The sequence below is a fragment of the Ambystoma mexicanum genome, chromosome 13 (assembly GCF_040938575.1).
Source record: "Ambystoma mexicanum isolate Mex_15411 chromosome 13, UKY_AmexF1_1, whole genome shotgun sequence".
Taxonomy (NCBI): Eukaryota; Metazoa; Chordata; class Amphibia; order Caudata; family Ambystomatidae; genus Ambystoma; species Ambystoma mexicanum.
Genome location: NC_090938.1, coordinates 736,108,793 through 736,136,055, shown reverse-complemented (window position 1 = coordinate 736,136,055; position 27,263 = coordinate 736,108,793). Strand labels below are relative to the sequence as shown.

Sequence of the window (27,263 nt, the reverse complement as noted above, 5' to 3'; positions counted from 1 at the left end):
CCCTTGTCATGAGGGTCCGACTGAAGCATTCCAAGAAGTGGATTCCGATCTGGCTGACCTTTAAAACACAGTGTAGGGCAGCTCAGCGGAAATGGAATTTGTCGGGCGGACCCTCTGACAAACTGGCCTGCCACCTCCTTCAAAAGGCAATATCGACTCTCTATCCATTCCAAGAAAAGAGTTTTTATCCAAGCCTGCATCTCCACAGCATCAAACAACATGGCCAAACTTTTCAAAGTCTGCAAGCAACTGGCCAATTCCACATTAGCCTCTTCTTCTGCCACAACCACCCAAGACCTTTGCTCGCCCCTGGCTGCACACGTCATCACTAAAACCCAGGACATCCTTTCCTCCTTCTCTTCCACACCATTGCATACATCAACACTGGAGCCTCCCTTGGCTCCCCCTCCATTTTACCTCTCCTCTCTCTCACCCATCACACCTAATGAGGTGGCTAGACAAGTCCAGTCTACGAAGGCTTCATCCAAGCAGGCAGACCGCTGCCCCTCCAAAACCATTAAGGACAACATTAACTCCCTCGCTCCAGCCTTGGCTTATCTCTGCAATCTTTCTTTTGCCACTGGAGTTTTCCTAACTGCTCTTAAGCACTTCTTTGTGCACCCTGCACACATCTATTGTTTTTTTTCACGACCATCAGTCTGGCTTTAGGGCATCCAGAGGCACGGAAACTGCTTTTCTGAACGCCTGTGAAGAACTGCTCTCAAATCTTGACACCAACACTCCCTCTGTCCTCATTCTTCTTGACCTCTCCTCTGCCTTTGACACGGTTAACCACAACATCCTGATCGCACGTCTCCATGACACCCTGGGAATCACAGGTAAGGCTCTGGCGTGGTTAACCTCCTTTCTTTCCGACCGCTCATCCCAGGTGGAACTCAGAGCCTTTCTCTGTACTATCGCTCTTTCAATCTGCGGCGTCCCCAAGGTATTTAACCTATCCCCCTGGTTCTTCAACGTCTATATGGCTGTTCTGGCACGTGCGATTGCCACTTTCTCCTCTAACTTTGAGTGTTATGCGGATGACACACAACCATCTTTCAGGCTACCCTTGGCCGCCTCCTCTTCCCTGCTCATATCTGACTGACTGTCTGCTATTCAGTCTTGGTGTGCTGCAAACAACCTCTGCCTCAACGGCAGTAAAACTGAGAACGTTTGCATTGGGACCCCTGCTCCAGCCTTCCCACTTTCACTCTGGCCGGCCTCCCTTGGCCCTGCGCCCGCACCCACCTGCGAGGCTAAAAACCTTGGGTCATGTTCGACTCCACTCTCTCCTTCTCCTTTCACATTTCAGACATCTCTAAAAAGTCAAACTATGAGCTATACATCCTCTGAGGTACTCTACCCGTTCTCACTACCTGCAGCATCTGTCATGCACTGGTGCACCCTCCCGAACCTCCTCCTCACCTGGGACCTCAATAGAGCAGTCGTGGGTCTCTGACTTCTTCTGCCAGGGCTTCTTAGGTTTCTTTAGCTTCTTCTCCTTTTTATCGTGGAGGTAGGGGTGACCTCCCCCAGAGGCCACCTTGGCCTGACAGGAAACCCAAGCCAAGGGGAACCCTGATGAGTAAGCCCCCTACAACAGGGAAAAAGCCTCTTGGCAAAAAAAAAAAAACCCTGTCTGATCTATGGCAGTGGATATCATGTGGATTGGCAAGGTAGCTTCTTCTGAGGAGGTACCGGACTAGAAGTAGGTATCTGACAGAGTTATTGTCTTAGAATGGCCCAGCACTAGTGAAATGGCGGAGGATTCCGGAAAGGCATGTTCCTTTCAGAGACTGGTGCTCCTAAATCTGAGGAGTTCTGAGAGTGAGATGTTTGTTCTTCGGGTTCCGCTCGACTGCTAAGGAAGCGGTTAGATGCTGCAGAGATGGGTTGAACTGAAACAGGGCGGAGAAGTAAGGGGAAAGCCACCCAGGGGGAGAAAACAGCAAGAGACAGAAGTAAGAAGATACCCCCACGAGCACATGGGGTGAAGCGCAGATGCGGAAATGCCTAGTAAGATAGCGGCGAAAGAAACGGGTGCGAGTGAAGCTGCACGTGAACGCTGGGAGAACGCCAGAGGGCGAAGGTACCCAGCAGAGGGAATGGGTAAAGAGAAAGGAGAGAGCGAAACCCAGACACAAGGTGATAGGAAATATCAGTACGGAAGGGGAAAAGATGCAGAGGACTCTACAAAACTTAGCTAGAGGACGCACAGCAGCGTATAGCCAGATGGCGGATACAACGCACCGTGCCTCTGTTCCCACACAAGGATATGACAGCGGTGTATGACAGCGGCGGACATCTTTGTTGGAGACTAGACCGCTCACCGATGTAGAATGGATTTACGTGACGGCACCATAATGGAACCTCCAATGCTGCCAGCATTTCCACGGGCGCCGCATGACAGCAGCTCACTGTCTCCAGAGCCCTGGTTCCCTCTAGGCTGGACTACTGCAACATCCTCTTTCTCAACCTCCTTGCTTCTGCTCTACGCCCTCTAATTCATCCAGAACAGAGCTGCAAGACTTATCCTTGGCCTCAAGCCCAGGAGCTGCATCTCTCCGGCGCCGAAATCCCTCCACTGGCTCCCCGTGGATGCAATGATCAAGTTCAAGACCCTCTGCATTGTCCACAAGGCTTTCTGGGGCCTGGGACCTACCTATCTGCAACGATGCCTACCTAAATAATGTCTCTCCTGGGCCCTCCACTCATGTACCTCCAACCTTCTGCGAGTGAGCCGGCTCTCCAAGCAGAGAGTTGGCCCTCCAAATCTCTGCTTGGAGACCTGGCTCACTCTCCCTAGATCTTTATCCTCAGCAGGGGACTCCCTCAGGAATAGTCTCCCTCTGGCTCTCGGTTTTGAGCCTGATCTCCTTAAATTCCGGAAAATCCTCAAGTCTTTCCTCTTCTCTTCCTTCTGGCTCCCTATACCCCGCTAACCTATCTCCCTGGCCTCTCCCTCATTTCCGCACAGCTGCCTGGTGTACCTCAGAGTCACCCTGGCACCCCCGCCAGTCCTCTAACACTCTCCTCTCGGCCCTGCACTCTCCTCATCATCATCATCATCATCACTGCACTTGATCAATGATCCAAGAGAGTGGCAACTCTCTGCACTTATCCAAGCCTCCACCGACTGGGTGCACTTGGACCCTCCCCCCATGACTGGTCTCCCCTCCCTCCTCCACCCCCTCCCCTGTAACAGTCTGTGCACTTGCATGTTCCGAATGCACCTTGCCCGAATATTGTTTCTGTTCCCACTGTCTTCACTCCCTGCATGGTGGTGAATGCACTTGGGAAAACTGCAGAATCATCGTCAGACCCATTTGCCGTTAGCCCCACTTTTAATTGTAACTGTTAACTGTATTAAGTGCACTTACTCTGCCTGGCAGACTAATCGTTTCAGAATTTCAAGGGCTCTGAACGACTGTTTTTCCCTTTGCTACCTCACTTCTTGAGCGCTTTGAAACAGTCTGTTTTTCGATTTGTAACGCGCAAATTATCAGGCCCGGGGGCATCAGGGCGCAAATTGTGCAAGGTTACATACAGATCAAATAACATACATAAAATCATACACAGGATACAAAACAGGCAATTCTATATACATAAAATACAGTGCAGGTGTGGGCATGACAAGAGACATAGCAACGTGAAAGTACAGTATAAAATAGGCAGGTTGCAACCAGTCGCCTGGTGTATAGGTGCTTTACAAATAAACACTTACAAATAAACATTACCATACCATACCAACATTACCATAACCCCACAGTAGCGGCCCGTTCTGCAAGCTCCATATTCACTATGTGACAAAGGTGAGAGATGCAACGGAGCTTGCTGTCTCATTGTAGTAGTGTGCCCTTTTTCCCAGTGGGTTGAGGCCGGTCCTTTTGCCCACCCAGATTCCAAATATGCCCCGAAATTCCTCATACGAGAGGTCTTTCCCCGATGGGAGGGTGCAATGTTTTCAGATTCGATAATAGCACCCACTTTTTCAATTAGCTTTTCAAAGAAATCACAACCCTGCTAGGTATCAAGCACCGCATATGCTCAATTCATCACCCCAAGCAAATGACGTTGTGGAACGAATCAATTGTCTTTTCAAAGGAAGGCTTTCCAAACATTGCACAACCCTAAAAAAAAAAGAACTGGGTGCGTTGTTTGCCGCTGGCCCTGTTCAACTTGCGCACTCAGCCAAGTAAAGACCACCACCTCTCACCACACGAGATAGTAACGGGCAGGCGCATGCACACACCCATCCCCCTGCTGAGGTTGCCCACCCTTCCTGACTGCAGGCCGCCTACCACCCTCCCCTGGCCAGCATCGATCCTCTAGCCATCAGCCTCCTGACGTGCTGCTGCTGCTCCATCGCTGCGGGCCTCCTGTCAACACCTGGGCCCTCCATTGGCCGGCACTGGTCTTCCTGTCGCGCAAGACTCTTGGATGCTGTGGCTGCCCCCCCTTCCTGACTGCGGGCCGCCTACCCCCTCCTGCGCCATCCCGTACGGCGGGCTGCCTGCCACCACCTCAGCACCCCACTGCCTACACTGGTCCTCGACTTCGGCCTTCTGGACGGGCGGCTGCTGCTCTGCCCATTCCATTCTGGCTGCGGGCCATCTGTTGTCTCCGGGGCCCTCCACTAGCCCACATTGGATCACTTGTCTCCGACCTGCGTTGAGGCAAAGCTGCTGCGTTTGGTTCCTCCTGCCGCAGTCCGCCTCTGCTCCACCCCTCTTGGTGAGTCGCCTTTCAGTCCTCAGGCGGCACCGGCCCCCTCAGCTTCCCACGTAGTCGCGGACTGCTGTGACTGGCCCCCTTTTCCTAGAGTCCTCTCGTATTCTGGCCCTCTTACGGGCTGACTTCACATCTCCGCTGTGCCTACCCGGGCTGCCTCTGCCTCAACTGCTGCTATCGGTAGCGACCCGGCCTCCGCAGACCCTCCCCACCCTAGTCTGCTTCTCTGTACTGCTCTATTCCTCCATTGCTGGCCCCTGGGGCCCAGATCTCCTCAGGCCCTCTCATTGGGGCTCCCCACCCCCTAAGGCTTGCTTTCTCCTCTCTCGGATGCATTTTGTGGATGCCTACCTGATCTACATTGCTCCTGCTCCCCTGACCTCCTGCGTGGTTCTCCTGGTTGTGCTTACACACTCCTGATCTCTACCACATCTGTTACAGCGCACATGATTCCCTGCAGAATTGGACTCCTGCAGACCCTCTCCATCCTCTTCTGTCTCCCCTCCTACTCCAAAGTCTGCTGTTCCTCCCGGTGCTTTCCTGAGGGGCTCAGATCTCCGCCAACCCTCTCCCTGTATCTGCCCATCTCCTGCGGCCCACTTCTCTCAACGCGGGACTTTCACCAGTGCACCTTTGCCTGCCCAGACCGCAGAGCTGCTCCCCCGCTCCAGACTATCATTGCTGACTGCTGCAACTGAGCTACGCTGACCCTCCCCTTCTTTAGTCCGCTCGTCACCTGCAGTCTAACTCTCCGTCATCATGGGTCATTGTCCGCCCGCCTCCTGCAGGCCTCGTCTTCATCCTCGTGGGACTTACCAGCTTGTGCTTAAGCCCACTTTTCCTCATGACCATCCCCACGCTCAACCCCCTTCCCTGCTCACCCCATCCCCCTGCACCCCCCACCCCCATTGTTGAACCCTCCAGTTTCATCAATATTGCCCTCTGGAATGTTAGATCCCTCTGCAACAAGACTGCAGCTGTTTTGGACATGTTCTTCCGACTTAACCTTCATTTCCCCAGTACCACCGAAACTTGGATTCCCCTTCACAACTCTACCGTACCCGCCTCTCTCACCACCACCTCCTCCTCCTCCTCCTCCTCCTCCTCCTCCTCCTCCTCCTCCTCCTCCCATTTCTCTCGACCTTCTGGTCGTGGTGGTGGCGGCACTGGTCTCCTCTTTCACCCTAAATGCCTTTCCTCCACCTCTTCAATGCATCTTCCTACTTTCCCTTCCTTCGAGTACCTATACAAATCCTTTACTTCCCCTCACACCATTTCCTTTCTAATTATCTACAGACCTCCTGGCACCCTTTCCTCCTTTTATGATTACCTGGACCATCTCCCCTTCCCATTCTTCCCTCACTGTACTCTGACTTCACCTCCCCACTCCCCCTCAACCTTCCCGTCTCCTTTCCATCCTCAACTCCTACCTTCCCTCTCCCCTCCCTATTTCTCCTACTCACTCTTGACCTGATCTTCATTTTAACCTACTCCTCCTCCCCATCTCTACCCTACCCAACTATCTTTCTGACCATGCCTTACTCTCCTTCTCCCTTACACCTCCTCCCCCTTCATCCTCCCCTTCATCCTCTCCCTCATCCCATCCACCCGCCCCCATTTCCTTCTCTCGACGGGATCTCTGTAACTTTAGCCCTCCTCTCTTTTTCGATACCTGCTCTATATGGCTCCCCTCTGTCAGACTTTTCTCTCGGCTAATGATGCTTTATCCTCTCTGTCCTCCTCCATCTCTTCCAGTCTTGATCAACTTTACCCCCTTTCCTCCTTCCGCCCTACTCGCAAACCTTCTCAACCCTGGCTTCCTCACCTGCTGTCCATGCGTCATCTCCTCCCTGGCCTTGACCGACGCTGGCTCAAATTCCTCTCTCTGGCTAATCAAACCTCCTATTTCTCATACCACTCTCTCTAGGACTCCTGCCTCAGCTCTGCAAAATGTTCCTACTACTCTAACCTTCTCCACTCCCAAGCCTCTCACCCTCGCATATCTTTCAGACCCTTTCTCGTCTTCTCTCCCTGCCAACTCCCAATCCCTCAGCTACTTCTTCTCTCTCCCTCGGACTTCACTGACTTTCTCTTCTAAAATACTCTCTACGCCATCAGATTCTTCACTCGCCTTCCTATTCCCCTGCTCCCCAGTCTCACTGCTCCCCTTCAGCTTGTATGACTGACTTCTCTCCTGTTAACCCATCTGATGTTTCCCTCCTCGTGTCCAAAACTCATCCTACTGCCGCCCCCTCCGATCCCCTCCCCACCCTCCTCATTCCCCAGATTTATCCTATTCTCATTCCCTACTTAACCACCTTCAATATCTGTCTCTCCACTGCCATCTTCCCTTCTGCCTTCAAGCATGCTACTATCATCCCTATCCTGAAGAAACCATCTGCTAATCCCCTTCTTGCATCCAATTTACGGCCAATCTTGCTTCTTCCTTTCCTCTCTAAACTATTTGAACGTTTAGTCTACTCTCAATTCTCAGCTTTTGTCACCAACCTTTCTCTCCTTCACCCTTCGCAATCTGGTTTCCACCCTTAACACTCCACTGAAACTGCTCTCACATGTTCTCAACTTCCTCCTCACCGCTCGCTACTCTAAGCAATCCTCAGTCGCAATCCTCCTTGACCTCTGTGCAGCCTTCAATACCGTTGATCACCCCTTACTTCTCAATACTCTCACTTCCTTTGGTTTCAAAGGCCCTGTTCTCAACTGGCTCTCCTCTTACCTCTCCAACCGTTCTTTTGCGGTCTCCTGGGGCGGTCGTACCTCCTCCACTCTCCCCTTAGACTACTGTGTTCCCCAAGGCTTTGTACTTGGCCCTTTCCTTTTCTCCCTTTACACCTCCCTTCTTGCCCCTATTGTCTCTTCTTCGGTATTTCTCCCCCATTTCTATGCTGACAACACCCAGCTCTTCCTTTCCTTTTCTTCCTTCACTACTGACCTCCAGTTTAATCTTTCTTCCGGTCTTACGGCAATCAAAAACTGGATGTCATCCCACTTTCTCTCCCTTAACACTGATAAGACTGAAGTTTTATTCTTTCCCTCCAACATGCTTCCCCCTTCCCTCTCCCCCTCCTTTTATTCACTCTGCCCCCCTTCTAATCTCCCCAGCTCTACCCATGCTCGCAAACTAGGCAACCACTTTGACTCTTCCCTCTCCTTTACCCACCATATTTCTCTTACCTCTAGCGCCTGTCGCTACCACTTCAATATTCGTAAAATCCGCTCCTCCCTCACCTTTCATGCCACTAAACTCTTAATCTCTTCCCTCATCTTCTCTCGTCTTTTCTATTGCTCTTCTCTCCTCTTTGGATGCCCTGCCTCCCATCTTGCTCCCCTCAAATCCCTCTACCATTCCACCATCTGTATCCTTTGCCTTCTCGCTCTTCACGACTCCATTTACTCTTCGCTTTCTTACCTTGGCTGGCTCCTCTTTCACTCCCAACTTAAATTTCACTTCCTGTCTTGTTTTTAAATCTCTTCACGATCTCGCTCCCCCCACCTTTCCTCTCTCCTCTCATTCTACACTCTCACCCCGCTCCCGCCGATCTGCTGATCTCTTCCTACTCACTGTTCCCCCGTCCCCATGAGCATATGAGCCTCTTCTAGTTTCCGTTCCTTTCAGCTCCTTGCCCCTCTACCTCTCTCTATCTATCTGCTCCATCCCCACCTACTCCTCCTTCCGAGCCTCCTTGAAATCTCTTCTTCTCCATTACGCGCCCTGACTTCCCTCATTACCTCACTTTGCTTTTCCCTGACTTTCCTCTCCCTATCCACTCCCTTTCCTCTTAGCTTCCTCCCCCGCTGTGTATCTTCATTTTTCTTCCCCTGTTCCGACTCCCTCGTCTCTCCCCCTTATTCCTCCCCCTTCCTTCTAGTTTATTGACTAAGGCAAATTTTCCTACATACTGTTTTATTGGTTTGTTATTTGCTTCAATCTTGTATTATATTCTATGTATTCTTGTTTTTATAATGTACAGCGCCTTGGTGTAAAGAGTTATATAAACGTATTAAATACAAATACAGATTATAGTCACTGGGGGAATGGGCAGCGTATTCAGAGATATCCCTTCAAGGACCGCGATATATCGCTGTTCCGGGCGGTGAGCATGAGAATACTCTAATACAACGTGTAGCTACGGTTTGAAACAGTAATACTGAGAGAAGAGACTTTCAAAATAGAGTGAATAAAAAGAAATAAGAAACAGACTGAAAAAAACTTGGTCCAGTCCTGTTTTCAGATAGAAGAAATATCTCTGAATACGCTGCCCATTCCCCCTGTGACTACAATCAAATGAGTTTGTACTAAAAATCTAAGTGGGTTCTTAGATTTAACCACAGAATCATTACAACTTTGTCCTGAAAAAGGCCCAAGAACAAAAGTTGAAAAGCGTTAGGGATATTACAATTAGACAGAGGGGCCAAAACATAGGTCGACTTTTCCCAGGCTAGAACGGACCGCCTGCATGCTGTTTTTCCAGCGTCCCAGTGGAGAGTAAACACAGGAACAGGTCTTTTTAGCCCTTCACTGTGAATCAGACAAGGAAGAACACATTGGTTGACCATTAGTAGAAAGTGTATGTGCGAAGAGATCTGAAGACACATACGTTACTAACCGCACAGTACCAGTACCAATGAATACTTAAATGTTCAAGTGTGTTAAATGTCAATGAAATATGTTGTGTTTCTGTTTTTTACAAAAATGATCTTAATAAATTGTAACATGGATTATAAAAAGTGGGCTTCGATGAATATAATACCAAAATGAAATACGGTATTTAAGACCATCACTCTCTACCTAATCACTGGGTAAATGGGAGGGGGGTAACCGGTTTTCTTTGTTCATTGCATACTATTTTTCCGCCTACAAAAAGTAAAACAGATAAAAAATAAAGTAAAAAGAAGGGTGTCCCATAGAAATCTGTGGGGGGAGGGGGAGGAGGTGCAAAAAGAAAATCTTTCCTAATAGTGGCATTTTAGCCTTCCCCTAATATGACAAAGGAGCAACATTTGTTGCATGTGGATGCAATGTGGCACGCCCCAGACTAAGGTTGTTGACTTCCAAGTATAGTCTTGCCTTGAACTGAGAGTTCACATGTCACTTTAACTGAGCTGATAGCTCTCTGGGTTGTTAATAATCTTAAATATCTGTGTGCCATCAACGGCAAAGCAAACTCATTCACCAGAAAGTGGACTCATGAGGTAACCATGTGGATGAATGCATGAAAATGAATCTTTCATTGTGTAGAACACCTGGGTTCTGTGTGGCGGTTGGGTCTCTATAACGTTTCTGTAAACTAAAAGCTTGTGGATGGTAAAGGTTAGAGCATTGCACTTTTGTGTTCAAGGCCAATTGCTACCAGAACACCTTAGCCGAGGTCACCAATGAAAGTACAGCCCTCTTCAAAGCCATCAAGCACTGCATCAGCCTTCTCCCCGACCCACCCGTACCATACTCCATTGACACCTACCACCATCATCTTTTTTCAGCAACAAGATCAGCATGATCGGCTAGAACACAGATGCCAATACCACACCTGACAGCAGACTGCACATCCCATCTCACAAAACACCTACCTGGATAACCTTCAAGACATACAACATGGAAGACTTCATTGCTACCCTAGCATCCATCAAAGCCACTGTACACGCACAACATCCCTCCTGCTTCAGTACATAAAACTCTTCCAACTGAAGCACTCCTAACTTAACAGGCAACATCAACAGCTCCCTCACTCAAGGCACCATTCTCCTCGACCCTCAAGCCATATGAATCCTCCTTGTTCAATGAAATCAACACTGGATTCCAGACAACCTCAGCAACTACTGCCCATCACCCACCTTCTAGAGAAGATGAGAAAGCAGCAGCCATTCAACTCCAAACACATTGACGCCAACAACCTGTTTCAGTTCTGTTGGGCAAACTTGTATGTAGGAACCCTGTGGGAGACTACACCAGCCTTGTCCTCTTGGCAATTGGTAACCCAACCTTTGTTATAAGTCTGTACTACACAAGTTGGTAGAGTGACTGAGCAGCCAGGCTTATCTCAAGAGGGGTAGGGTTGTAACACAGTTTCACAGTGACAAGTATCCAAATAACACTTACACTCAAGGTTTCCTGATCAAATAATTAAAAAAATAAGCCTTCTTCATAAGGGACCAATTGGCAACAATAAAAATGCACTTCAAGATACACTCCTTCCATTCATTAAAGCAAGTGGATACCCTTATGGGATGGCACACATAATCTCCTACACCCTGGGGTGACTTCAATAGTCAGGACACTGGACATTAATATATATCGCTTTTCACACTTAAATGGTAATACTGGAGTTGTGGCAAAAAGGAAAAGATTAGGAAGATTAGGAAGGAAACAGTGGTTAACAAGTTTCTCAAACAGGTAAGCACTTTTAAACCCCTCCCCCCCCAATGCAATGTAGATTAACACTTTCCCAGCTATACAAGTAAAGTATGTATGACTTTTTGGATGGATAGTTAAAACACAAAGTCAGAGGTTAGAAGAGTCTTCAGGGAGCCAGGACAGCCATTGTTACTTGAGCTGTCTAGGGGAGCCGAGGCACTTTTTGCAGGTAAGTAAAAAGTCTTGCAACAAGTAATAGAGAGTTTTGTTGAAAAAGAAATCACTGTTTGGCCACAAGCTGTGAGGCTTGCGAAGGGCAAAGCTGCAAGCAACTCTGCAAAGGGCAGCCAATGAAAGTCTAAACTGGGAACAGGTAAGCTACACCTACACCTACACCCACACACACACACACACCTACACACACACACACGTTAAGTACCCCTTAGTTCACAGTACCTTTGGTCTGAAGAAATGGTTCCAGCTGGCTTATGTTCCTGTTGTAGTCTTGCAGATCCTGTCCTGCACTACAATTCGAAGGTCGGCGGCAGCAATGGGCGAAGTTCAGATCAGCGGCACTTTGCGGTTTCAGCTTCTCGCGAATAGCACCAACGCAGTTCTTGGACACCTCATGGACTTTCCTTGCTTCTGGGGTCCAGCACTCTGTTGAGGTGGCTCAGACTTGGTCAGCCCTGCTTCGAGGAAGTCTGGAGGATGTTGCTGGAGCTCAGGTCCGGCCTAAAAACGATGCACTCGATTCTGGTGTTCCTGTCCCCCGGCACTTGGTTCCTGCAGCAGCAATGGAAATACAGCCAGCATAGAGAGGGTTTTCAGTTGAGTTAGTCTTGGGGTCGATTGGTCCCACCAACCCAAGGCAGAAGTTGCCCTTTGCAGGGCATCTCTAGTCGAAGCGAATTCAGAGCTTCAGCACTAGAGCAGGGCTTCACCGGGCAAACCAACGGTCCAGGAGTTGCAGCAAGCGTCTGGGGTGACTTCTAGTTCTTCTTCGGATTCCTTTGTCCAGTGGTCGACTCTGCCTTCGTTGTAAAAGACCTCACCTTTTATGCAAGTTGTTCCCATTCATTCGCAGCCTAGCTGTCACTCCCACTATAGGGTGGTTGTCCTCCAAGGACAGCCAGCCGGCCCATCACCTTTGGGTGCATTCCTGTAACCAAGGAGACTAAGCACAAAGGGTTTCTGGCACCTCCCTTGCTACCTGCCCTTCTAGACACGCTGGAGCCAGAGGCAGGCTTCACCTGTGAATCCTGCCATAGAAAAAACAAACAAAAGGACCAAACCTGGTTTGGCACGCAAAGTAAATCTCAAGAAGGACCTTTCCAACAAGAAATGGCAAAAAAAGAAGACCGGGGCCATTTTGACAAAATGAGCACCAATGGGTGTTATACTGCAGCTGCGAACGCAGCCTGCGGTAAGAAACACACCACGGCAGGAAAAAGTAAACCACTGCCACCAGCCATTAATTGTAGAAAGGCTAACATAAAAATGTTACATGAGAAGATAGACAAAGGGGATACTAAGTAACCCCTCCAGCACCCTATTGTAAGAGAGTGTGTGCTGGGTCTATAAAGAGCAAAATGTAACTTAAGTCAATTTCACTTTACTACTCTTGGAAACAGTAGTTATCCAAGATAAGTTATTTCAACTTTAGCAGAAATCCAAAGGATTTCTTTGTGACACTGCACTGAGGGTGCTGTGTGTCACAATGTAAAAAGATGATGCCTATGGAGTTTGTTAGACTCCAAAACCAAAAGAAACAGAGTTCAAATCCAATAAAAATGCATGAGTGTGGGGAAAAAGTCCTAAAGTCCAGCAAAAGAGCTGGGGGGCCTCTAAGGTAGAAGGGAATTAGCACATTTCTGAGAATTCTCCCTAACGAGTCCAACCAACAGACCGAGATGCAGCACGGAAACTGCTACCATCAAGGTGAATGACGCTGCCCTTAACATCCTCGACTCAGGCCAGCCTTGCCGCCTTGCTCTCTTCGACCCCTCAGCTATGTTCGAAACAGTAGACCAACAGACACTCTATATTCTACTTCACTGCACGGGAATTGTGTTTATCAGCTGGTTCAAAAATTGCCTAGCTTACCACCACCCATTTGTCAAAAAGGTTTCCTCCAGATCACCAACTCCATCCATCACCCATGCAGTGGTGGTGAATATGAAAATATACCCCCCCTACCTCTTCCACACCCTTGATCTTCCTCCTTTACACGGGACTCGGAACTCTAGTGGGTCCACACAACAGCCATATCCACCAATACACCAATGATGTGCAGTTCAACCTCAAATCCCCTCCATCCACAGGAACAAAGCCTGCCTCACATTGATCCAGTCCTGGGTGTCCAGTGATAACTGAAGCTCAACCCTGCCAATGCCAAATTCCCACTACTGACCAGTAACACTGAATACCACCACCTCCAGACCTGCTTCTCCACTATGAACCTCAAGAGCGTCGCACCCCAGGTGACCACAAGTCACTTGGGTTCTACATCAACAGTCATTCAAAGAGCACCAACAAGGAAGGCGCAAATGGCTTGGCATCAACTTTCTCTCCTACAGAAAATCAAGCCCTTCATCCCGGCAAACAACTTCAGATCTGCTGTCCAAGCTTTGGTCCTCTCCTACCTGGATGTTGACAATATCCCCCTGGAAGGCCTTCCTGCGACCACCTTAGCACCCCTGGTATGTGCACTACATTCTGACACACTGCTCTTTAAAGGATCCTGTAAATTCTACCACATCACCCCAACGCTTATCAAACTGCAGTGGCTCCCAATAAAAGCACCTATTGCCTTCAAATCCAGCAGCATCATAAAAGTCCAAGCTAATCGATGAGAATCTCAGTATTTCCTGAGGCAAACAGACATGCAGACTTGAACTCTGCCAATGCAGGAAGAAAAGATTCAGAAGAATGGCCTCCTTCGACTACGCCCCAGACTCGACCTTCCTCCCCGTCAACACCTGACTTGCCCCCTCACTTTTACATTTTAGGAAAACCAAAACTCTTCCCTTCAAGGAATGGCTCCTTCTCATCAGCTGAGCCCACACCCCATCCACTCCCCACCTAACCTGGGATTGGGCATTCAGCTCCCTGCCCAGTTTACTCTCCTAGTTGCTTGTAGATACCTTCCTGCATAATTGCCCAGCACTCCATCCGCTTCCCCCTCGCATAGTGTGCGATCCCCGATCCTTTGTATTCATACCTTGCGATCCACTTCCCTCGCCGTATACTCCCTCTGACTTGTAAACTGCTTCATTGCGTCCCCAAGCTGCATCCACGCTCGATAAATGCCTTAATAATAATACTATTGGTCTTCTCTTCCAACGGCAAGATGATACCATTAAAGAGGACGACTAAATCTTGAAGAGAAAGTCTCCAGGAATTGCCATTATCAGACAAAGTATTTTCCTGTGTTCATGGATGCTTCGAAAACAGGTAAATGTGATTATTGTTATGCATTTATATGTATTTGTATCGCGTATAGGCACAGGCCCACAATAATAATAGCGCAGCCCAGACCAAAAAACAAAAAAAATTCATGAGTGAAAAAAAAAAAATGAAAAAAATAAATAAAAAAAAAAATCAGATCAGGGTCAAGAGTAAATAATACGAATACAATGTTTTCAGGTTGTTGTATTTTTTACTTAGGGAGTGAATAGCATAATTTCCAATCTGGTGGGAGGGCATTCCAGTTTTTCAACTCCCACTGCCTGCAGGTAACAAAATTCAGACAAAAGAAAACCGGTGGCAGTAGTTTCCCTGTCTTGGCAGCCCAACACTGGAATGCCCTCCCACTCAACAGTAGGACAGACCAATCCTACTACTGCTTCAGGAGAAACACCCTCACCTGGTTACGGTCCAATGATCCCCATGACTAAGCCCTCCCACATGCCTATGCCCTCAATCAAACCTGACCGCCTCTATGCACAGCATCAAATATGTAAATATGTAAGCAATTTATTTTCTATATGTATATATGTACAGTCCACACAATGTAATGTTATGCCTCTTATTCATGTATGCCTTATCCTGTAACCAAGTTTTTATGTAATCTTACCTTCCTGTTCTCTGTCTGCGCCCTGTTACCTCTGGGTTTTGTGCGCCATACTAAATAAATAAAACAAACAAACAAAGACCCCTGCGCCACCATTTATGGCTTAGCTCTAGGAATCTGCAGGAGACCTACATTGTTGGATCTTAGTGACCTGCGTGCTGCTAACCACGCCAGACAATTACATAAGTATCCTGGACTAGTGCCGTATAAGCATTTGAGCGTAATACACAGCATGCGAAAGGGGATCCTGCTCTCTACACGGAGCCAATGCAGTGCGCGTCTGAACACTGATATAGGATCTCTTTTGCAGGCCTTCCACTATTCTAACAGCATTGTTTTGAACAATCTGCAGACTCATTATTTCTCCCTCGTTAGTCCCCTGTAGCAGGCTACAGCCATAATCTAGTGTGGCTCCCACCACTGCCCTGGCGATAGTCGCACAGTTGTCTCGTGAAAAAAACCGTCTCAGCTGTACCAGGAGTTTTAGATAGTAGGAAGTGGTTTTCACCAGATTACTCACATGTGCCCTCATACTCAACTCCTCGTCAAAAACTACCCCCAGTGTCTTAACTTTCGGAAGGGGAGCGATACTGCAACCTGCTATCTGAAATCTCTGGTAGTCCAGGCTGAGTTTAAGGCGTGCTGCTGTGCCAACAATCATCAACTCCGTTTTAGCATCATTAAGCGCCAAATCATTCTCCATCATCCATATTTGAATGATGGAGTAGACAGAGTTGATGGCTTCAGTGTCCCTGATGTAATTTCCTGTAAGTGGGATGAGACACTGAGTATCAGCATAGTTTGTGTATGCACTCCCTTGCTGTCCAACAGTTCAAAAAGTGACATGATAAAAATATCGAGCAAGATAGGTGACAGACAGGAGCCTTGTGGAACTCTGCAATATACCACAGTCATCCGACTTGTGCAGTCAGCAAAGTCCCGGGCTGTGCAGTCTGTCAAACACTTTCACCCAGCTAGCAGCGGAGATTGAAAAGTGAGCGGATTGTACGAGCCCGGCGATCAGCTTAGAGTGGTCCACCAGGTCAAAAGCCGCTGACAGGTCAACCAACAACAGAAGAACTGTGCCTCCTTTCTCCAGGATGTCTAGCATAATCATCTTAAGGTCCAATAGAGCCGATTCCGTACTGTGGGCTTTATGGAAACCAGATTGCCTCTGGTCCCATATTTTGAGTTATGCCATCTACTTAGAGGTGCTCTTGAATAAGTTAGAGAGCATTGAGCCAGAGCAACACATTGCGAATATGACTAAACGCTTTACAAAACAGCATCCGAAACAAATCCCACACTCTGGCAGGCAGAACACTGTGTCCCAGCTTCATCCAGTTTCACTGTTGCCTTTACACAGGGTCTGTGGAAGATGGCAAACATTCCACTGTTTGCACATGCAACACTAGATGCAAACTGTGATCCGGAAACCAGCCTTTAGCAGGGAATCAGAGCAGCCTGCACAGAATTCCCATAACCGAGCATTATGCCAAGGAAACAAAAAGGAGCATATAAGAGGGCTGGAGCAGAGAAAACAGACCATTGCTTTGGCGACCTCACCTTAAGCTTGCCCTCTAGGGTACGTGATCGCTTGAACCCGGAGTTCTTGTTCTCAGCTTTGATAGCGCTGATGGCTCCAGTCTTCACCAGCATCTTTGCTTGTTCTGTTGCCATTGCAGTGTCCACTACAGGCTGGTCAGATAGAGCTAAGAGGGTGAAAAAAGAAACACAGGCACCATTGATGGGGGAAATCACAACAAGGATAACTGAAAACACCCACTCACTGCATTCTGTCCCTGCATTCTTCCTGTGGGGCCTGAGCACTATTGGCATAGTGGGCACAGTTTAATTAAGTGCCTATTACATTAATTACACATACAAAGTTACCCAAGTCCATCCAGTGAGAGACCTGAACAGGAACCACTGAAGTCGGCGCTTTACTGAACCATACTGTTTTGTTTTGTATATAAATCAAAAGAAAGTGATTTTTACAAAAACGATCATCGATATTGTAAATTTAAAGTCTTATTTAGTCCATTTGTAAACCTGAATTCCGTGGCCCAGGTTTAAATACTTGATCATTGTTCAAAAGGCAAAGAAAAAAGGAAAGCTCTTTGTTAGTGCAATCGCTTCTATTTTAGCGACGAAGGAGCCTCGGGCAATGGTTCTTTTAGTCTAGTCAATGTGGCAGTTATTTGCTGTAGAATTTTGAATGTTGCCAATAGCCAGGTCGTTTTATCACTGTTCATCATCCTAGACCACCAGACATACTCGTCGTCTAGAAGAGGGTTTGACAAAAGGTGTTTCATGTATAGCGTCCCGATCTTCCTTGTACCAGTGCAATTTAGAAGAAGGTGACGCATTGTTTCTTTTTCGTTTTCCTGATGGCAAAGCCTGAAGCTATTGGTCAGTGAAAAGCCTCTTATTGTACGTATTTCATTGGTTGGTAGCAGATTCAAACGTTCTCCCAGGAGGAAGTTTCGTGCCGTTCTACTTGTAAATCTTTTAATGAAGTTTTGATGTTCATTCTATTTTTTTTATGCTTGAAGGTAGATGCTTAGTCAGTTTATTGTCTGAAGCTTTTTTCAAGGTATCAATCCAGTCTCGCGCCTTCAGTTTTTTTTAATGACTATTACTTGCTTTTTTAATAATTCATCTTCATCGCTTTCCAAGAAGCGAAGGCGTTCGCAGTTTTCATCTTTCCAAGATTTAAGCATTTTGCAGGATGAGTTTTGCATTTCACTGTTCATCAATTGGTACAGTAGTGGGCTCTTGGTTGGTAGACATTTTCTGAATAGCATCGGCGAGCTGCAATTTAAAGAGCCTTCAAGGGAAAGAAGACCGAGTTCCCGTCCTATTGATGCTACTGGTGTTGATTTGGGCAAACCTAGGACTGCTCCCCAGAAATAAGCTTCTAGCTTTGGCCAAATTTCTCTGGGTAAATTTGGCATTGCACCCGCTCCATAGATGATTGAAGGAACCACTTTCGATTTATAAAAGTTTATTACTGGAATCGTGGAGAAGCGGCCACCTTTCCTTTCAATTGCCTTTCCCTGGGCTGCCAATTTTCTGATTTTATATTGAAGTGCATCTTGTCCAGGTTCATACTGAGGTATTTGATAGTTTTAACCCTCTCGATCTCAGATGTTTGTAGATGCCATTTAAATGGTTGTGTTCTTTGAGGACTTCTCTAGCACCATGATTTTAGTTTTCTCCCGATTAATTTCTAGATTGTTTAGGGCTGTGTATTGAGACAATTGCCGTAGAATCCTATGGGTGTATGGTCAAGGAGTATCAAGTCATCTGCGTACAGAAGTCGACTGATCTTGTACTGAGCAAGCTTTGATGGAAACGAACGGATGTGAACTTTCGTTGACTGGTAATCACCTAGATAAGCCAGAAATAATGTGGGAGCCAAGGGGCACCCCTGTTTTACTCCCCTGAGAGTGGGAATTGATTCCGATACATAACCTTGTCGATTAAGGCGCACCTTCATCTCTGTATTTGTGCAGAGTGCTATTATGGGCTCTAGGATTTACCTGTCCACCCGGTCAAAAGTTGTGTTCGATCTATTGATGCTATGTAAAGTTTAGGACCACCTTCGAATATCTTATTTTTTAGGATGTTAAGTGTAAAGATGTTAACAGTAGTTCCTAAGCCCTTTTTGAAACCTGTCTGGAAGTGGTCGTTGCAAGGGGCTTCACTTGACCATTGTTGGAATTTCTTGAGGAGCAGTGATCCAAAGACCTTGCCAATGGGATCTAGCAGCGCTATTGGCCGATAGTAGTTGGATGGGTCGTTGCTGTTGCCTTTCTTATAGATTGGGACTACTATAGCTGATGTCCATGACGGCGGGATAGATTTCAGTTCCACACATCGCTTGAAGACCATGCTAATAAAGTTTGCCCACTCTTCTGGATATGTTTTTAGATTGAGGTTAGTAATTCCCTCTGGTCCCAGCGCTCTTGAGTTCAGTTTCTTTATGAGATGGAGTAGAACTTCTATGTTATCCAGGTTCACCCAGTTCGCTCTGCTGTTCGTTAAACTTGTCACTTTTGTTCCAATCGATAGAGCAAAGAGGTTTTTAAAGTGCCATATCCATGCCGCTTCCCCGACTCCGTTTAGAATCGCATCCTTATTTTGCAGAGTCGTAGAGTTCAGAAGTGCCCAAAATTCTCTTGCATTATTTGAGAAAATTGTTTTTAACATTGTTTCTGCATCTCACGATTTTCTTATCCATGACTGGTAGTTTTGTCAATTTTTGAAGTTTTATTTTTGCAGAATTAGGTCCAAGTTGGCTTGCTTTCCTTTTCTGATTACGATACTCACGCCGCTTGGCAACCAGTATCTGATCATCATAGCTATGCTTCGGGCTGTTCTTGTTTATTTCCTTCCCTTGGATTTTGTAGGCCGTTAACAAAGGTCCATAATCCACCACATTTGCAGTAGCTGTTGCTTGGTTCTCGTCGAATTTGCTGGTCAATTCTTTGATGGCGTTTTCAGTCAACTTTAGTCTGTTATCTTGGTGGTTTACTTCCAGCTGTAGATGCAATTTTCTGGAGGTTTGAGTAGTGTTTTCCCAAATTGTGAGTAAGAGGTTGTGGTCATTGGCCTTGGTTTGAATAACTTCAAAGGAGGTTAACTGTTGGAGCAATGGCCTAGTGACGAATATATAATCTATTGTAGAGTAAGATTCTCCGTTTCTCCAAGTTGGCAAATGCTCCTGTTTTCCTGACATTGTGTCAGCATTCAATAGTTGTCGTGAGTTCATCAATTTTAACCAAAGTTTCCCTCTGTTCTGCCAGGGTAATTGGATGTTTGGATTTGGCAGATTGCGTTTATGTCGCCGCACACTATGATGTTAGGGACTAAGTGTTCAGCCATGATTTCGTCAATTGTTCTTTCCATTTCTGTTAAGTAGTGAAGAGAGTCCGTTTTTGCCATGTTCCAGTAGGTGTTGATCACCGCTACCCGTATTGATGTTGATGCTTTACCAGGATTTTTATTTTTTTTCTCACCCAGAGAATAAGCACTGCTAGTATTGACTGGTTGGATGTCATCACTTTGTCTACCGATAGTCCGGATCCACTACGACAAGCAGTAAAGAGGCCTGATGAAGGTCAGCCCATACTGCCTTTTTTTGCTGGAGCCTAGATAATTTCGTATCCGTCAAGGGTAGGTTTATTCGTGAGCCACGTCTCCTGCAAACACATGATATTGTATGTTCCCAGCTTCACATCTCCTGGACTCGTCAAATGCAGAAATCCTCTAGTGTTCCATGAACCTAGACTCAAGGTGGTGTTCTCTCTGTCGGTCTCGTAGCTCGTCGGGGCGATGTTGACAAGCTTGGATTGCTATTTTCCTTGCTTTGATGAAAAAGCATACTGTTATTGAACAACTGGGTTACCTTTAGGACTCTGCAAGCACAGCATGTTGGTGCCTGCAAATGCACAGAGCCTGGAAGCAACCTACAACACTTGCGAATACATGCAGTGCTTTCCAAATGGGAATGTCTGCCTCAAAGTGCTACCCAAGTCAATTAGAGGGAAACGCCATGAAAAACACATACTTTTAGGTTGCCAGTGAAGTGACTGCATAGTGAACTATGCCAAAATATACAGAGAACAGAAGGGGGCATAAAAGAAATCAAATGGACAAGGAGTAGGGAAACCATTTGGGACGCAAATCAGATCTTTCAGACCCAGTCAGCAGCCAGTCACCACCCAGTGGATTGATAAATGAGACCCTGCTTAGTTTCCAACTTTTTCACTAACCTTTTTTGCTGATTGTGTCCTGAAAATGTTTGAATTCAGCTTGTGCACATTGTTAAAGGTTATCCCCTCACCACATTGTTGGCGAGGGGGGGGGGGGATAGCTCAGGGGCAAAGGGTTGTCTTGGAAGCAAGACAACAGAGCGCAACACAGGTTCGATCCAGATCCTGCGCTTAGAAACCAATCTCTGGTATTATGCACGTTATAAAATAACAATTAACACATTATTATAAAGCATTCTTATCACAATGTCAAGGAGGGCACTGTTGAGAGAGTAGGAAACAGACAGGTTGTTATTCTGCTTTTACACTGCACCAAATCACCACTGTAGTAGTTTCAGAGTGGCCTAGCCTTGCTCTAGGTCTAGGACATGGTAGACATGTTTTGGGGCAGACCGATCAAGGGTCACTGTATCCAGAAATAGCAGGGTTCCCTGCCCGATACATCTCGGCCTTACTCTCTTGTACTGCTCTGGTTGGGAAACAAGTGAATGCTGGGATTCTGTAGGAAATGAACAGGGGACGGATTTACATACATGATTGAATGCCCTTGAAGCACAGTTCTTGAAAACAAAATGGGTATGTGTTCTCTTTGGTGGTTTCTTTGACTAGATGGTCAGATGCTGAGATGTTAAATGATGGTCGCAAACTGACTTTTTTCAGAGACCTATTGGAAGGGGCAGTAGACGACTCAAAGCTGAACTGTGCTAATGCCCTACTGATGGACCATGCAAGAGCATGCAACTGTGCCAAAAAAGGGATACTGGCTTCCTGTTTAGATCTGATGTATACTGCGCAGTGTACGGCCAAGGAATGATACACGGGACACCCTGACTGGGTGGTTTAACAAGTGGTTTGTATCCCAAGTTGTCAAATTGTAAAACGCATATAGGAACTAAGAGAGCAACAATAAAGGAAAAAGGATGTTCCTACCAAAGACAGTCTCATGGTTATGGCAACACCAAAGTGGGGATTCTTCATGTGATCCAAAGTGGATGGTACAAATAAATAAGTATTAGCCTAGTCTTACAAGCCTTGTCAAACCAGGGACTCCCTAAGCTACAAATTAATGCAAATAGCGGTCAAAAGAAAAGTTCTCAAATCCTATCCTTAATGAGTCCTTGGCCCCCGGCTGCCCAAAAGCTAGAACACAAATGTCCAAACCCTTGGCTAACAAAAGTGGTCACAAAAACCAAGCCTTAAAATGTCCAACCCTAACCTACCAACAAAACAGAAAACATTCCTCTGGGAAGACCATCAAATTAGCTTCGGACAGCCAGGACTAACCATCATGCTGCTCTGTTTTTAGCTTGTTCCTCAAGTCCTCACCCAGAGTTCAAGCTTCAAAACCTTCTTTTCCTCAACCTTGCAACAAACACTTGTAGGTTCCGCCCAACATTTGGATTTCTCAATATTGACTTCTGGGTAAATGGGCATCACCCCCCACGTCCCCCACACCACCACTTTATTCATGCTTTTCATTTTTTACGGCAGACAATTTATTAGCTTACTCTCCTTGCTAGTCCTCAGGAATGGACTCTGCCTTCCAGAACCTTTCAATATGTTCTCTGCTTCTTATACCACTTTACACAGTGGTCAGGCTCTTGGGGTTCTACAACCATTAGGATCCTCTTTGCAGTCTCTAGAATCTGGACGACCTCAGCACAGGTAGTATTTCATCCAGAAATCACGCAGGAGTAGGTCTGCTTCTGTCCAGTTGTCTCCCTCCTCAAAGGTTTCTCTGCCCCTTTTTTACTTTTGGGCTGTGGTGAGGGTTTTTGTGAACCGGCCATGACTGATCTGTAGGGTGCCTGTCTTCTAATTGGTTCATAGTCTTTAACTCAGGGTTTGAAATAAACAATATTCATTCTTGGATTTGTGCGTTCTTAAATTGAAGTGCGGACCTAATGTACCTTGAAGGGCACTCTGGTGAGGCGGTGCTGTCTTATAATTCCATTCGGGGTTCGATCCCGCTCTACACCATTCCACAGTTGAGCAGCCACCGGAGGCTTAATTCTGCTGCTCTTGACCCAGAGCAGTATGTGCTTCCTGTGACAGACGAGGACTCATTCCCTCGCTCTTCACGCTAGTTCTGCATTAGTTGGATCACAGACATCCACAGGTGAGAATTTCTTTGCTTATTAGGTCAGAAGAGGCATTTGTTTCAACCGGTCTGCCACTTTTGGGGTTCAGTGACCAGTGGGATATTACAAAAAGGTGGAAACCTTTTCACTTTCTCACACCAAGGTATGAAACATAGGGTTTAATGACATCTGTTAGGACTTTTAGTGGGGGTTTACACAGATCATTGTTGACACGCTTGCCTGGTGCAACAAAATGCAGTATTTAGGCGCGGGTGACATGCCAGTGGGATCCCGCTACATCCACCCTCTTGGAGGTACATCGAGTAGCGGCTTCACCATCCCAGTCGCTGGCGGCTCTTAGCCCTCACACTACAGGATGGGGGGCGAATCTGTGACCTCACAACACCAAAAGCACCTCCGAGTCTATGGTGAACAATGAGTGAAGGGAAGGACAAAAACTGTAAAACATATTGATTAAAAACAAGTCGTCCGCGCAGGCTTTCCATGTAAAGCGCACATTATAAGCCTTGTGCTTTGCCATCATTCTGGTGCAGGAATCCTGTACCAGTAGTGTTCAATCGCCATAAAATGATAGCCAACAGGTCACCTCAATACTGACGTTTTACTCTCAGAAGTCAATAAACTACAGGAAAGCACTTTGGGGAGTCAGTTGTACATGGTGCCGGTGTATTAGAAAACCCCAAAGGTATAACTACACAGATAGGACAGGATACATCTTAAAATGAGAGACTAGGCTTTGTAGTCCTGTAGAGGAGTTGCCAACTGTAAAGACCAGAGAGACCAATGCTCTAATCCCAGCACCACACTTCACTTAATCTGTGTGATCCTGGCCAAATCCTTCTTACCCGCTGTGCACTTAGCATGAGTGCCATATTGTTTTGAATAAAGATTGGCAATGATTGTGCTAGGAGGGTGACATTTGGTGAATAGTTTATTAAAGGGAGAGTTGGTTGATTGATTGTACTTGCAATGCAATGCAAGTCCAATGCAGTTTGTTCCAAAGAGCCCATCTCCCAAAGGCTTGTTTGTGCTGGGCACTGCAAATGCGGTGGCCATTGTCAGTCTGTACGCCAAGTTGGTTATTGCTCTACGTTACACGTGCAACCATGTTGGATGCTATGCCTGAACCGTTGCTGGGTGTTTTGCCTGTACAGTGTAAATGGACCATTACCCGGGAGATGCTCCATCCCAGTTTGTACATGTCACCCATCCATGCGTTTCTATTGATAACAAATATAGAAAGGTTTGTAGCGATTCAGGTACTCTTAGTCTGAAGCTCAACTTCCTTCACAACATAACCCAGATCCTGCTGGTTTTTCAAAGCCTATTACCTCCAGAGCTATGGAAAGAACATTCCTTAACCGTCTCTTTGACGGGATAGCCAGTTGCCCCTTGATAGGGATATTTTTGGGAAACCCTCTGGTGAGGGCTGTGTAATCATCTCACCTAAAGGTAAGTAAGTCAGTGTGCCACTGAAAAGGAAATACCAGAGTCAATTAACTTCCGGGAGGGAGGTAGGTACAATTAATCCCAGTAGATACTACAAATAAATACACCACAATGGTATTCTGAAAATTATACACTTTATTTCTAATGTCACACGTGAAATATTTAGGATGGGGAAAATAAATACTCAGTTACACAGAAAATATAACGGTTAAGACCTAACTCACTCTTCCACCTAAAATGTAATCCCCATACCTGGGGGCAGACGCAATACATATAGACTTCCGGAAACCAGAAAAGAACCACTACAGGATTACAGAGTAATAATTACTAGTCAGGATCCAAAGGTACCACAGAGAACCTAGCAATAAATAAAGTAACAAACAAAATACATATGCACACTTCAAAGCTGTAGGGAACAGGATAACACAATGTCCAACACAACCTGGATGGCTACTGAAGAGCAGGAAATATTTTGTTTTAGACAGTTCCTACGCCCAGAAGGGCATATTACACTCACAGGAGGGAAACTGTTGCAGCACAGGGGAACAATGTATTTCCTATGCAGCAGTGCAATGCATCATTCTTAAAAATACCTAACAAATCAGGCAGAGTCTAAGAATGGAGGGGTTGGTGGGGAACTCCAGGAAGCCTACGGGGAAACTAGAAAAATGCTGCATTCCAGGTAAGCACCTTAAAGTGTCAGTGCCACAGGGGACACCAGTGGAGACCCGGAAAAAAGAAATACATTGGAAGGCTCCCAATGTTGTGGGGGAAACTAGGTTGAAGTGGAACTGCAGAACCCCATTTCCATAACCCAGTGATTCTTGAAACCACTCTTCCCAGTAAGTAAAGGCTTCTTTTTGAAGGGTGAAGGATCTAGTAACCCATGCACTTGCACCCTAAGCAAATAAACTTGCACATTTCTATGGAGGCTACCATCTTGGGCTCACAAAGAGCCCATGCGAGCCAGAACGGCCATCTCCGGCCTGACTCGTAGTATCCCTGAGCAAAGGAAGCCGCCAAAACAAATGACTTGGAGTCAGACTTAAAAAAAAAAAAAAACTTTGTATGGAAAAGTACCACAATACTGGCAGGAAAGATTGGTTGTGTAACATATCACTAAAGTCACTCGGTCAAAGAACTCTATGCCTCTGACCCAGCCGATATGCAAAAGAGTCCGAGGTAACGGCCGTTCCTTCGCCTCACAGGCTGCAGCGATGTGGAATAAACTCCCATTGGAGATGCGTCGGGAAGTAAACATTTCATTTTTTAGAAAAAGTCTTAAAACATTATTTGTCTAGTTTGTAATATTCTTGTACAGTTATTCTTTTTTGTTTTTGTGCCCCGATGCCTGCGGGTTCTGGCACAAAATAAACAAACAAACGTATACCAATGGATACCATAATGATACATTGAAGACAATATCAAATATTGCCTGGCATCAGTCTACTCATTAAAACCAATGTAGGGTGATCTAATCCTACCCCCTGCCCCACCCAAAAAAAGAAAGTCGTATCCCTGGCACAAGAGCCACGCCGCGATCAGGAAACTAAAAGAACTAGAGCAAGGGACCCTCCGGCGTGGTCACTCGAGGGACCATTTAATGTAAAAACAAAACAAAAGAAAAAAACCTGTCACCGGCGCTCCACTGGCGCCGGTTGTCAGTTGGGAGAGAGCCCTGCTAGAGTGTTACAGGCACTCCGCTCTGCTCTCTGACACCGCCCCAGCCCGGGCCTTTATGCTGGCTCTTCCCTGATTAGCAGGGGAGTGCGTGTAAGCCGTGCCACCCAGAGGTGGCATTTTATCACAATCAGAGCCTGGGGCAACATTTTAAATCACCTGTGCTCCACACAGCAGGGAAGCTCACAACGTTTGCAGCCTCTGGGGCTTAATTTGAATTAAGAGGCCATCCCCATTTAGGTGGCCCACATGCACTTCCTGGGCCACACCTGGCAGAAGTGGCGGGGAGCCCACGCAGTAATTGAGTGCTGGGCTGCACATTGTCAAGCAGCCCAGCACAAAGACTTTGGGGGTCCCCCACACTGTTGCTGCTGCTGTCTGCCGCCTATTGCCACAAGAGCCACCACAAAGAGCGCAGGAAGAAAGAAGAACCAGAGAGCAGCAGCAAGGACAGTGAGACAACCATGGCCAGGTTGTCTTTAAAGTAAGGTCATTATAAACAGTACAGTGTACTGCAAAGACTTTGTATATATTTTGAAAGGACTGTTTATATTAATATGTTTGTGTTTTATTTTTTTAGTTATGATGTTGCTAGGTTTAATGTAATTTGTATAAAGTGTCTTGTGTTTTGCCCCTTTTTGTAAAAGAACCCACAAAACCCTGCTGGTGTACTGGAAGAGGACAATTAAGCTTATGACAACTAAACAGAACCGTATACGAGCATTCCTTTGTCCCCTTTTCCTTTTGTGCTCCAGTTACTCTACCCTAGTCTTTTCTCCCTAGGGGTATTTGGAAAACCTAACTGCCCTAAACTCTTGATCATCCCTACTCATAGCCCTCTCATAGCGAGGTACACCGGGGTGATCTGGAAACCAGGAGAGCAGGGCTTTGAGACAGGTAAGAGGCGGGTCAAGTTATAAGTGAAGATTTAAGCTGTATAGTGTGCCCGCTGTGAGACCGGCATGGTATCAAAAGAGACGACACAGGCAACAGAATTCATGTTTCAGAGAACTTTATTAAAATGTCAGGATAGTGTAAGGCCTAACTTGCCCTATAACTAAGGTAGGGATTTC

The 27,263-nt window shown here is 46.6% G+C and overlaps 1 protein-coding gene across 1 annotated transcript in view; it reads right to left on the bottom strand.

Annotated features, from left to right (window-relative positions):
* NELFE (negative elongation factor complex member E) overlaps positions 1–27,263 on the bottom strand; it is a 317,928-nt gene that overhangs the window by 169,305 nt on the left and 121,360 nt on the right. Inside the window, exon 4 of the mRNA XM_069635004.1 lies at positions 16,746–16,891. Coding sequence (XP_069491105.1) covers positions 16,746–16,891 — 146 coding nt within the window. The remainder of the gene's footprint in view (positions 1–16,745; positions 16,892–27,263) is intronic.